Here is a 12,765-nt window from a genome sequence, read left to right on the forward strand (position 1 = left end):
TCTACCATTTTCTGTACAAACAAATGATTTAAAACCTCCAGCATGGTTAACTTTCAAGTTATCAAAAAATTATGTGTAAACCCCGTTAAAAACAAGACAGCAGGCCCCAAATGAGTCGCTTACGCTAAGCCCCACTTCACCAAACCGAGACTTAGTTTCAGCTCTCCCCAGACGGAATCTTCAGCCAGTCTGTCGGAACAGCCTAGTCGGGACTCGTTCAGTCGCCTGCCTGGTCCGCCCCCTGCCATCCTGGCCCCTAAAGGAAGGCGACCTTGACACAACCAATCTGCTTTTCGCTGGTGTAACTTTCTTGACGGCTCCCTTCTGCCTGTAGTTCCATTTTATACAGCCCCGCAGAGCTCCTTTCTAGCTGCTGGACTCGATGCTGCTGATTCGTGAATCACAGAATAAAGTCAGTAAGATTGAAATTTACTCACTGAACTGGCTTTTTTACACCCCAAAATTATTTTTTTAAACTGCCACTATTTGGTAGACTCAAAAGAGGGCGCCTCATTGTCAGAGTGAGTTTAGAAAGAGGGGCAGGAAACCTTTCAGAATGCTTACGCCAGTAGCTGCCCACAACTGCCATCTCCCAGCCGGGGGGCTTCCTCGAAAAGGCACGGGGCTCACTTCTGGATGCGTAAGTTCACATGCAATAGATTTCTACCACGTTATGTCAATTTTATTGAATTTTCATCTGCTTCCCTAACCACCTTTGGGGGTAATAAAAGGAAGAGGGACCCAAGAAAGGTACAGCCAGGGATGCTCCTCAGATGCATCTAGTAATGTTGCCATGCATGCTCCTTAGTATTAAGGAATTGGAACAGAATTTCCCCCTCAAGCAGTTTTTTTGAACTAATCAGGGAGAGAAATAAGACAAACTCTGAAATAAAACTGCATAAACGGCAAATGAAAACCATACCAGAAAAATCCAGGCAATATTTTTCTAGTGTTTAATTGATCTCAAGGAAGGAAAAAGTCCAGATTCACAAAAACCTACGTGTATTGTTTTATTATATACAAAACCAAGCATACAGTAATTACACAGCAAATAACATGCTGAATATTTTCAGGCCATTTTGAATGGTGCTCTGTACATGTACATGAATAAGTAATAAATGCTGCTTCTCTATTACCTTGAAATACGGTACCACCAAGAGTTTTATATTTTTATTTTACTACTCACGTAAATGAGCACAAAGGAAAGAGGAAATAGATAATATTTAAACATGGAAGGTAGAAATTCTTCCTTCTGGAAACTAACCAATAGGCCTAAGAACCACTACTAATCAATGATATCCTCTCCCCCATCTTTTCTGTCATAGCCACCAATCCCACCCTATTCCAGTTAAGTTACAAACCTTCAGCCAGTTTAGTCATTAAAGATTTGAGTAGTCTCAACCTAAACGATTGTAGCTAATACTGATATATTTTTGTAATTCATTTTTGTACTGTTTTTACAACTTTTCCCCCGATCCTAAGCTTGAAGCAGTTCTTCTTACATTCTCTAAACTTTGGGGTTTTTTTTTTCTACCATTTATTTTATTTTATTGGATAATTTTAATCGGTTTAAATGCAACATGTATGTAAACAACTCCACAGAAATGAGAGGCACTTCTTAGAAATACAATGGCTCATGTCACAAGATTCAATGGCTTCGATTTGATGAACTGAATGAGCTCCTGACTCAACTCTCCAATGTTGTCTGCTTGAATGGCAAGGTCTTTATCTGCAGCGTTTACTGCATTAAGATGTGTGCATCAGAAATCATAAACTTGTGCTCATCTTCCATAATGAACCTATATTCATTAGGAGCTCTGATCCAATCACAATAATGTTGGTTAAAATAAACTACGAACCCGAGGCAAAAAAGTAAACAAGCCACTTTTTCAGGCTTTTAAAACTGTCTTAACATGTGACATTATAGCTATCCCCCCAAATTAAGCAACCAACTTCAAGTCAAAGAGCTAGGAACACATGGAATGTTCGAGGCGTTACCTCAGCATTTCTCAATCAGCTCAGACATACACGAGGCCGGGAAAGGTCTCTGAGGGTACCGGCACAGGTGCATTACTGGTAGAGGCGGCAGCTCAGCATAAACCCTGTGGGATTAATATCAGGCGTATATATGTGTATATAGATGTGTGTAAATATATGTAATGTGCTTACAGAGATTACAGAGATATCTCTGCTTACAGAGATATGTAATTGCTTACAGAGATTTATCGAAAGGTACAGCCAGGGATGCTCCTCAGATGCATCTAGTAATGTTGCTATGCATGCTCTTCATAAAGAGCTGCATAAAAATCTAGCAGAGAGGGCTTCCCTGGTGGCGCAGTGGTTGAGAGTCTGCCTGCCGATGCAGGGGACACGGGTTCATGCCCCGGTCAGGGAGGATCCCACATGCCGCGGAGCGGCTGGGCCCACGAGCCATGGCCGCTGAGCCTGCGCATCCGGAGCCTGTGCTCCGCAACGGGAGAGGCCACAACAGTGAGAGGCCCGCGTACCGCAAAAAAAAAAAAAAAAAAAATCTAGCAGAGAAAGACTCATGAATTGGGTCCTATATACACGCCGGCAGTGTATATAGGACTAACCCATCTGTACTCACTGGAGCAGGGCCGTCGAGGGACATGTGGGGTGCCACTCAGGAACCACAGAAAGGAAAAGTAAGACTAGCACTGTTTTCAAAACGCTATACTTATACTGAGTACAAAAGTTATAGTATAATTGCGAACCATGGAAGTAATGCCTGCCAGATGTACATTGTTTGTTCATTTATAAAAATGCATAAGATTTTACTGTAAGCAGTGCTTTCTCCAGTAGGGTGGTGTGAGAGAGAATATAAGAGGGACTCTGTAAAAAAAGTCTTAGAAGAAAAAAGATTGCCGTAAAAACTTTTGTTGTTTAATACAATTAAAATCAGATTTTAAAAGGGCATCTTAATATTCAACTTCGGCCTATTATTTTAATTATTTATAAATGCATCTTGTCTTTATGTTAACTTAAACAGTGCCTTGGATGACACTGAGTTACTGGGTGAAAAGTCTGCGAGTTAGTAAATATTTTCAGATGAAAAGTGCCGAGTTTTTCATTCGTCCCAAAGGTGAGAAAACAGAAACAAATATATATGTAAAAAAAAACAACTAGAATAATCGTTTGAAGGGATAAAATCAGCTACAGTCATTAAAACATACTGTACGTCAAGAAGTAGTCAAGCAAAGGTTCTACGGATATTCACCATAATATCAAGAGAAATCTCTCAGCACAACCATAGGGACAAGTAGATGTGACTTAACAGCAGTTAAATAAGAAGCATTTAGGGGAGTCAGGAAGCCGCAGGGCCAGGTGAGGAGGTTAAGACATTCAGTAGCTTCGTCCACGGTCCGCCTTCCCACTGCCCGCTCCCAGCAAGGTTATAAAGTCCTGCTCTTGCAAATGAAGCCAGATCATCATACTGATGATTTTTCCCACGGCACCTCTTCAGAGAGGCCACACACGCCGGGGATTCTGGTGCCAACTGTTTCATTCTTCCTCCCATCACGTGCTGACAACTGTGCTTAGACCCGCCGACATCCACTGGGACGAAGCCTGCACGCTATTTTAAGTTCAGCTTAGAGAATACAGAAATGGACTTCGCCACCACCTCTAAATTGAAAAGGCCTTTTTTTTTTTTTTTTTGCGGTACGCGGGCCTGTCGCGGCCTCTCCCGTGGCGGAGCACAGGCTCCGGACGCGCAGGCTCAGCGGCCATGGCTCACGGGCCCAGCCGCTCCGCGGCATGTGGGATCTTTCCAGACCGGGGCACGAACCCTTGTCCCCTGCATCGGCAGGCGGACTCTCAACCACTGCGCCACCAGGGAAGCCCGGCCTTGTTTTTTTAAACGCATATCAGGGAAAGTGTTTGAAAGCACTAGATTCCACTGTCTGGAAGGAGCAGGCAGCTTAGTGATAAATGACTTTGCTCATAATAGCTGCTCCGTAACTCGAGGAAGAGCCGAAGCTTCCCCAGGAGTGAGATGCCCGGACCTTCTGCTTGAATAGTTTAGGATAAGGATGCAGAGAGCCCTATTTCAGACCTTCAGGATTCTACACCGTTTGAAGCAGTACGCACTAGTTTACCTGCGCTGTACGTGGCCTGGCTGAGGTTTCAGAAGTTTAGTCCACTCTTCCCTTGGAGAGCTGTCGTTTTATTTCTTTATACGGCACAGACCTTGGTTAATTTTTATCTGAAGGGCTCTCATTTGCCTAAGACTGTCAATGCAAAATATGGTTACTGAAAGACACCCTTCTTTGGAAAAGACCCTGTTGTGGCTTGGGTGGGCGTGGCGTGGACTAAAGAACTGGTCAACCTCTTCAGTGTCAGTAATCCCAAAGTCTCTTAAAATTCACAGTATTGTAACTTTTGGAAGAGCTCTAATATTGAGGCACCTGCAGGTCCTTGCAATTCATCGTCTCAGTTATGATTTGAATTTGTGTGTGTTTTGTTTTACTCCATTTGTTTTGAGCTTTTTCTCGCTGGATACAGTGGCTCGAGCACAATTATTTGCATTTCCCTTTTGCTTAAGACTTGCATGTGCTGGCGCTCTGGAGGTGTCCGTGGAGTCCCCGATCACCGCTGGCTGCCTGGGAAGGCGAAGGTTCACACTGGTCTTGATCTTAGGGTCACCGCTGTCCCCACAGGACAGATCCCAGTGCTGCAGCTTGGAGCTCTTGTTGGATTTCTTTTTCTTCTCCTCTGTCTGCACGTCCAGGGTTTGCTTCTGAGAACACAGTCTGCTGCTATTCAGCACATCGAGGGGTTTGGTGGAAGCCTCACATGTGTAATAGGATGGATGGACTTCTTCGCGGTGCACGTCTTTCTTTCGTGAAGGGCCTGACTTCGGAGGCCCTTCCTGCTGAGGCCTGGACAGAGCGTTGGCAGTCAGCTTGCTTCTCCCAGGGCTTTTCAGAGCCCCCGAGGTCCCAGGGGCAGTGGGAGGCCTCGCCTTGGCCCCCTTTCCTTTCTCGCACTGGACAGTCTGGATCTGCAGCCACTCGAGCTGGACAAGCCTGTCGATGTACTTCCCCAGCAGCCCCCCGGTTCTGGGCACGGCCTCTGTCCTGCGCTCAGAGTGCAAGAGCACAGCCATGTCCCGCAGGTCCCAGGAGTTACACGGGGCCGGGAGGAAGTCAGGGTAAGAGTATTCGGGCTGTTGGGTGGGACCCTGCCCTGGGTGCAGATCGAAGTGAGCCGCATCGATCTCTTCGGCTCGAAGATGAAGATCTGGAGGCGTGAGGGGAGAAGGGGGGACGGGGATTCTTTCTGAATCAGAGAGGTCACTGGCGCTGTCCTCCCCAGCATCTTCTTTGATAATTTTCATCGTCTGAAAGTCCAGAAACAACTTGTGCCCTGAGGACCCCCGACACCTGTAGCCAAGGGGACTCCTTTTGGGGTTTCCTTCCGGGGAAATGCTTTCCTTCAGTTTATCCTCAGTTGGTTGGGGGACACATCCTCCGAGACTGCTTTTCAGCTGGGACGAGATATGGGGGACTTGGGATTTACTCTGCCTTTTTCTTGAATTCTTTGGACGCTGTCCTTTATTCCAAGAGGGGCCTGCGTTCATATTGCTGCGAGAAATAAACCTGCAATTCTTAGTCCATCTGACAAAAACTGGCCAGCCGATGACTGAACAACGGAACCAAAAGAACCCCCGGTGGTATATTTCAGCTACCGCGAGGCATTAGAAAATGTGAGGCCTCTAAACTCACAGAACAAGTTACGGGACAATTTTCCACTTGACACTCTACTTAGGAAACATCATAGAGCAGGTGCCAGAGTACATGCATGGATTCTGTTTTACATCAAACATTAGCTTTTAAGAAAAACACTAACATTTCATAAAGTGCTTGTATTATCATTTTAAACATTGGTAACATCTCTCATAGGACTCTGTCCTGTTAATTATGAGCAGGGTTTAATAACACGACAAGTAAAACCCACAGCTTTCTTTTATACCTATTTTCAATTCAATGTAAACAGGATGGAAAATACAAGTTTTACAGAACTTAATCACTGATTGGTGGTAATTCTGAGCTGACAAAAATCTTAAGGAAAAGTGTAGCATATACAACCTACACCTTAAACCAAAAGCTTATCAAAGTGTTTTCAAATAGAAAACACACTCAGAAAAGCTGTTTAGAGGAATAGGAATAAAATCATACCTTTTAACACAATATGAATTTAAAAAATAGGTTTAATGCAATCCTTCGAATGGCGGGGAAGTAGACATTGTGAATACCGTGTGCATTACCAGCATGGCAACTGATTCTTCCTCTAATTTATTCTGAGACAGGGTCTCATATCAGAGTTGAAAATATTTTCTTTTTGACTTATTTACCAAGAACGTAGCATTTTGCCAAGATGAATAATACTTCTCAGCAATATCAGTCTGGTGGGGTTAAAAGAATTGGGTGGTAGGGCTTTCCTGGTGGCGCAGTGGTTGAGAGTCCGCCTGCCGATGCGGGACGCGGGTTCGTGCCCCGGTCCGGGAAGATCCCACATGCCGCGGAGTGGCTGGGCCCGTGAGCCATGGCCGCTGAGCCTGTGCGTCCGGAGCCTGTGCTCCGCAACGGGAGAGGCCACAGCAGTGAGAGGCCCGCGTACCGCAAAAAAAAAAAAAAAAAAAGGGTGGTAAACATGCTTTGTGGAAACCTCAGAGGTTCATTTGTCTGGTTTACATTCGTCTGTGTTTCCACCACACTAAGAAATTACTTGAAAATGTGTCACTTCTTAACAAATAAACACGTTGGAGGTTAAATCATTGCCAGTAGCATAACACGTGCTCAATAAATGTTGACGAAATGGATAAAGGAATTGCCATTATTTAGAACTCATAGCCAATATTGTTAAAACTTTCATTTACCTCTAGCTGTCTGTGTGCATCCATAAACGCTAACAGTATCCTTTTTATATAAAAGGAAACTAACATAGATGATTAAGGGATTTACCCAAAATTGTGGATTCTGCTAACAGTGCAAGAATTATGACCTCTGGAATTTTTACCAGCTAGTAATGTTTAAAATCATTTTTGCCAGACAAGAAATATAAGTATATATTTCCTATCAACAGACATTTTTTCCCAACCACACATATCAATCTGGAGAACTGAGATAATGTGCCTTTTGCAAGATAAAGCAATTACATGAAAAACGATTTACCTGCTTTTCTGATAAGATTTATTCACCCTATTCCCTTTCTTGAAAAAGTCACACGGCTGATCATCATCTAGGGTTTGATGGACTGTCTAAAAAACAGACACGTAGTTAATAAATACCCTGAACACACACACACACACACACACACACACACACACACACACACACAAACAAACAGGAAAAGAAACCCAACAAATCTAAATAAGATTTTACTTCAAAGTTTACATCACCTTTGCTGTAGCGCTCGAAATATTCTTGCTCAGTCTGTTGGGAGATGATGGCAGCAGGGGAAGTAACTTCTTTATTCCTCTTATATTTGGAAAGGACTCCTTACCACCGGAACTAGAAGCAACAGAAGTATCGGTAAGTACTGACTGCAAACGGTCCTATCACCAGTATTGTGTTGGTTTTCACTTGTTTGTTCTTAAATATTCAAATTGTATAGAAAAACTGGTGGAAGGATATTGCCTTCTATTTACGGTTTAATCTTGTTTGTTTTTCACAGTGGATATTAGATACAAGATCACACTACTACAAATGGATTCCCTCTCTCTCTCTCCCCATACCCACACATACCCACACACAAAATCCCCTTGGAAATAACATGCTGTGGAAATCTGTGGGGCTAATTAAGGTCGGGTGTTGCTCCGAAGTTCCCATGTCCATTCATTCATTCATTCGTTCGTTCTTTCAACAAACACTTACAGGAGTGCCTAGAAAACGGCAGGATTACACACATGCCCTGCTCTTGTGGAGCTTAAACTCTGCTGTGGAGGCTCTCTTTCAAGTCTCCTGCCTTCACTATCACATCAGTCCACGAAAAAGTCATATCAGTATCTTCATGTACATCACACGATGTTATCTCTTTGTGACATTTTGTTGATTTGTACCACCCAAGGTTGCTTTTCGCCTCTTATTTTGAGTGGGCTACTAAAAGTGCCCCATTTGAACGTGAATACGTATTTCTTTCTTCCATAATATCCCCTGCCTCTGAAAAATGGAAGAGGTGGGATTATAGAAGATTTTTATTTCCTTCCTAAAACTTTGCTGTGTTATTTTTCAAAAGAAGCACGTGTGCCATTTTGGTCAGTGTACATACGATGGGAATAAAAAACACATGCGGGCCCTCACAATGAATGAATTATACCATAATCAACGGCTTGATTGGTTTTGGGCGTAGAAAACGTTCTTTACCAACCCTCCTCCAATTAGCCTGGTGCACTCCCATCTTCTCGCCTTCACCTGGCAAGCTTTACACCCTAGGCTGTGCCGTTTTCTGCACCAAATTAGAGACAGATGACAGCCTGCAGGGTCCCTAAGGACGCAGAAAACAAGCTCCGGTTTCCCTGACGGTTCCGGCTCCCATCGGAACAAAGCTAAAAGTCTGAGATTCTGGCTCCAGAAATGCGTCCCAAGCGCCAGAGGCTGCTTGCTTAAAGGCAACCGCATATGTCACCCCAGGGTATGAACTGTTACTCCCACATCTTCCTCTCTGGCGCGGCGCCACGAGACAGCCGCAGCCGCAGCCACGCCGCCTGCTCCCCACCCCCGGGGACGGTCCCGGGCGGCAAAGCATTGTGGGTGCCGTGAGGACAGGACGCTTCTTCTCTACGCAGCGAGGCTCCCTCGGTCTGGCCTAGGGTCCATGCTGCAGTGCAAACGTCCAAAGAGCTGGCTAGCCTCGAGGCTTAAAATCAGCCTGGGGAAGAGCTCCTGGAAAGGCCGGTCTTTGCACGCCTCCCCCGCCCCCATTAACCCAGAAATCCGAGGACCAGCAGCATGCACATTCCTGGTCCTCCGTTTGTGCAGACGCGGAACTATGATCGATCGGCGGGCGGGCCAGGCAGACGCGGACAGAGATTGATCAGACCTGTTTCGCGATCGCCGAGGACACTTGACGCGGCCGCCGGCCTTCCTTCCCGGGCCCGGGCGGGAGGCCGGACTGCGGCGCGCTGCTGCAGGCGCGGAGGCGGCGGCGCTCGGGCTGCGGGAGTCCGCGCGCGGCCGCGTCACGAGGGGCGGGGCGGAGGCTCGCCGGGAAGTTGCACCGACAAGTTGCAGCCGTGTAAGTAACGCCAGGGCCCCGGGGGTGGGAGCGGCCGCTGGGCGGACACCGCCTTCTCCCAGGCACCCGGGAGGAAGCAGAAGGCCGGCGCCACCCCGCGCTCCGCGGTGGCCCCGAAAAGCTTCCACGAGAGCAAGCACTCATCGATTGAAATCAGCTTTTTTTTTTTTTTTTTTTTGCTGCCCAAAGCGAAAAACCCGGGCGAGGACTCGAGGGGCGAAGTGGCTGTCGAGGGGAGGGCGCAGCCGGCCCACTGGATCCCCTGCAGTCAGAGGTTTCGGCGGACCCTCCCCAGGGGCAGCTGAGCACGGGGACACCGAGGGAGCGGACGCGGGGTCGGAAGGCCGCCCCTCGGTTCCACCTCCCCATCGCTCGACGGCCGGTCGGGCCATGTTCAGAGGCCCGGGCTCCGCGGTCCTCCCCGCCGCCGGTTTCCGGAAGCCCGCCCCGCGGAGCCTCAGCTGCCTCTCGGACCTGGACGGCGGCGCGGCCCGGGAGTCGCGGCCCTGCAGGCCCCCCGGGAGCCCGGGCAGCGCGCCGCCGCCGCCGCCCGCGCCGTCCGGCTGCGACCCCTGCCTGCGGCCCATTATCCTAAGGCGGGCGCGGTCGCTGCCCAGCTCGCCTGAGCGCCGCCATAAGGGCGCAGGCGCGCAGGGCGCTGCGTGCCGGCCGGGCTGCAGCCGGCAGCACCGTGTGCGCTTCGCCGACGCTCTGGGCCTGGAGCTGGCGCAGGTCAAGGTGTTCAACGCGGGGGACGACCCGTCCGTGCCGCTGCACGTGTTGTCGCGGCTCGCCATCAACTCGGACCTGTGCTGCAGCAGCCAGGACCTGGAGTTCACCCTGCAGTGCCTGGTGCCTGACTTCCCGCCGCCCATCGAGACCCCAGACTTCGGCGAGCGCCTGGGGCGGCAGCTCGTGTGTCTGGAGCGCGTCACCTGCTCAGACCTGGGCATCAGCGGTACGGCGCGCGTGCGCAACCTGGCCTTCGAGAAGCAGGTGGTGGTGCGCTACACGTTCTCCGACTGGCGCAGCGTGCACGAGGCTGTGGCACGGTGGCGCGGGCCGGTGGGCACTGAGGGCGCCGAGGACGTCTTCACCTTCGGCTTCCCGGTGCCGCCCTTCCTGCTGGAGCTCGGCTCCCGCGTGCACTTCGCGCTGCGCTACTGTGTGGCCGGCGCCGAGTACTGGGACAACAACGACGGCCGCGACTACAGCCTCACGTGCCGCAACCATGCGCTGCACATGCCGCGCGGGGAGTGCGAGGAGAGCTGGATTCACTTCATCTGAGACTCCGCGCGCAGGCCGCACCCGCGCTCACTTCCTGGCTGGGCTCTCGCATCTGGGCAGTGGCCCTTTCTCACACCCCATCTCCTAACCGAGGTCGTTTGACCTCACTTCCCACTGTAAGGTGTGCTGGCATGGCCCGTCCTGTCTTCTACTTGCATCGTCTGTGTCACTTGGTCTAAAAAGTAACCTCAGGTGCCAGAAGGCCGAGCTGTGTCCTATGCTGGGGCGGGGTGCTGGGTGGGTAGACTCATGGGTGCGTTGGCCCCTCTGAAGAAGGCCCCGGCAGGTGGTTTTGGAAAGGCCTGCATCCTCCCGCTGGGAAAGCCTGTGGCTTTTGCGTGTGTCCTGATTGGGTCTCTGTGAATATAGCTGTTATTTATCATCATTGTGACATTGGGACTTTTTACCCTTGGTGGATGCCTTCTTTGGAACATTCTGGCTTTAATAAGCTAAAAAAGAAAAAAAGTCATTTTGTGTGTTTGTGTCCATTGTAAACAATGTACAGTGTGACCCCCATTATGGTCCCTTGTGGCATTCCTGCCCTGGGACAAGAAAAACCCGTGATCACATTTGCTTGCCAATGTCTGTAGGCTTCTAACAGCCGGGAAACTATTAATAGGCAAGAAATTTATGCCTCATCTGGTCATCTTACAACCATTCCTGGGAGTTCAGGCTGCCCGGTTAGGCTGTGTGTCTCCTGCATCAGCAATTGCGAAGGAAGAAAATGCTTAAAACTTTTAACTAGCAAAAGAGCCAGCCCTTTCTGCAGTCTCTTTTCGCACGTCATGTATTATTCTTGTACATGTTTGATAATTATGTATCTGCACTTTATCAGGCCATTCTGTTTAGATTTGAACTACCTAAATATTTAAAGAAATTCTGCCTTATTTCAGTTTTCAGGCAACTCTTTGGAATTTCGGGCAACGATGCCCTTTGCGATGACCTTTTTGATGAATTAAGGTGACTCTATGTCTTCTTGAGCGTCAAAGGTTCCAGCAGTCATCTTTCAGAAATCACGTTACCAAGTGGAACTAGCAGGTATTTTCAGCAACAGCCAGACTGGAGGAAAAACAATACACAAATATTTATACTTTTTAAGTGTTTTAAACTGTATTTATATATGCCTGGTTTTATCAGCTACCTGCCAACTTTGTTCTTTGTGCCTTCAGATAGAAAAGTTTATAACCTCATCTGGACTTGTTTCCCAATTTTAAAATGTTAAATGCTGTTGTTGTTTTTTTTTTTTAAATCTCCAACCAAGAAGTCAAGGCCATTGTCCCCTGCAGACTGCCACAAGAACTTAAAACCTCAGTGAGGGGCTGGTGATTGTTTTTGGTGCTGAGTGGTGGTCTGACGGCAGGTGCTAGCACTGAGGTGTGAAAACCCAGCTAAGATGGACACGGTCTCCAACTTCGGAAGCTTGTTTCTGAGACAGCTGAAACCAGTGTAATCAATTTTGTGATAGCTGTCACCAATGCACTGACTCTAAATTTTTGAATGCTTGTTGCCATTTGTCAAATAAGTATGTAAAGGACACATTTTGCCTTTTAACCAATTTCTTTTTTATAATTGCAACTGTGTTATTTTAAAAATTCCATCAATAGGGGTGGCTTTCTTTGGTACCTTCTGATCTAAGAATATGGAACTTTGATTTAAAATATTGTGACTAAATTGAACAATCGTTGGCTGTTAGCACTGTGTACGCCATTGACACGCAAGAGGGAGAGAAGCCTGGTTGCATTTCCTGCTATTTGACAAACTGTCCAGTTAGTTCAGCAAGCCTGTGAGGGCCTGGGTCCCAGCCCAGCGTGCAAGGCGGTTGTCCACAGCATTCAGGTATGAGCTAGAGCTGGCAAATGTATTGCTATGTAAAGGCATGTAGAGAGTCTTATAATCCATATGAAGGTCACTTACCAGAAAGGTTCTGGTCACGGAATATGAAGTAAATGTTATATCTTTAATATTAAGAGAATCTCCATGTGCCTTTGAAAAAAGATCAACGTTTAAAAAATTTTAAAGCTTAAATATACCTGTCTAGTTAATAAAGAAGCTTTGGAACAGCTTAAGGAGATTTTCAGGCCTGAAAACACAAGTTATGTGGCCTAGATGTTCAAATTTTGTTGTGGATTGTGCAATTCTTGGGTTGTCTTCCCAAACATATTTTAATACCTGCCATTTAAGGTGTCTTCACCTAAGCCTAAATATTAAAGTATATGTGCA

At 47.5% G+C, this 12,765-nt stretch overlaps 2 protein-coding genes across 2 annotated transcripts; one reads left to right on the top strand and one right to left on the bottom strand.

Moving 5' to 3' along the window:
• Window positions 1-3,868: 3,868 nt before the first annotated feature.
• FAM217B (family with sequence similarity 217 member B) lies at window positions 3,869-9,179 on the bottom strand. The gene is made up of 4 exons (XM_029219277.1): window positions 9,064-9,179; window positions 7,424-7,535; window positions 7,197-7,282; window positions 3,869-5,606 (listed from the first exon to the last, which is right to left on the bottom strand). The coding sequence occupies exon 4, from the start codon at window positions 5,600-5,602 to the stop codon at window positions 4,457-4,459; it is 1,146 nt and encodes a 381-aa protein (XP_029075110.1). The 5' UTR covers window positions 5,603-5,606; window positions 7,197-7,282; window positions 7,424-7,535; window positions 9,064-9,179; the 3' UTR covers window positions 3,869-4,456.
• A 43-nt stretch (window positions 9,180-9,222) lies between these two features.
• PPP1R3D (protein phosphatase 1 regulatory subunit 3D) lies at window positions 9,223-12,765 on the top strand. The gene is made up of 2 exons (XM_029219450.1): window positions 9,223-9,258; window positions 9,448-12,765. The coding sequence occupies exon 2, from the start codon at window positions 9,649-9,651 to the stop codon at window positions 10,543-10,545; it is 897 nt and encodes a 298-aa protein (XP_029075283.1). The 5' UTR covers window positions 9,223-9,258; window positions 9,448-9,648; the 3' UTR covers window positions 10,546-12,765.

The sequence above is a fragment of the Monodon monoceros genome, unplaced genomic scaffold, assembly GCF_005190385.1.
Source record: "Monodon monoceros isolate NGI ecotype Baffin Bay Population unplaced genomic scaffold, NGI_Narwhal_1 Super_Scaffold_13, whole genome shotgun sequence".
NCBI lineage: Eukaryota > Metazoa > Chordata > Mammalia > Artiodactyla > Monodontidae > Monodon > Monodon monoceros.

Bases quoted from the DNA above. Each gene is read 5' to 3' on its own strand.
- FAM217B (XM_029219277.1), bottom strand. From the start codon at position 5,602: ATGAACGCAGGCCCCTCTTGGAATAAAGGACAGCGTCCAAAGAATTCA.
- PPP1R3D (XM_029219450.1), top strand. From the start codon at position 9,649: ATGTTCAGAGGCCCGGGCTCCGCGGTCCTCCCCGCCGCCGGTTTCCGG.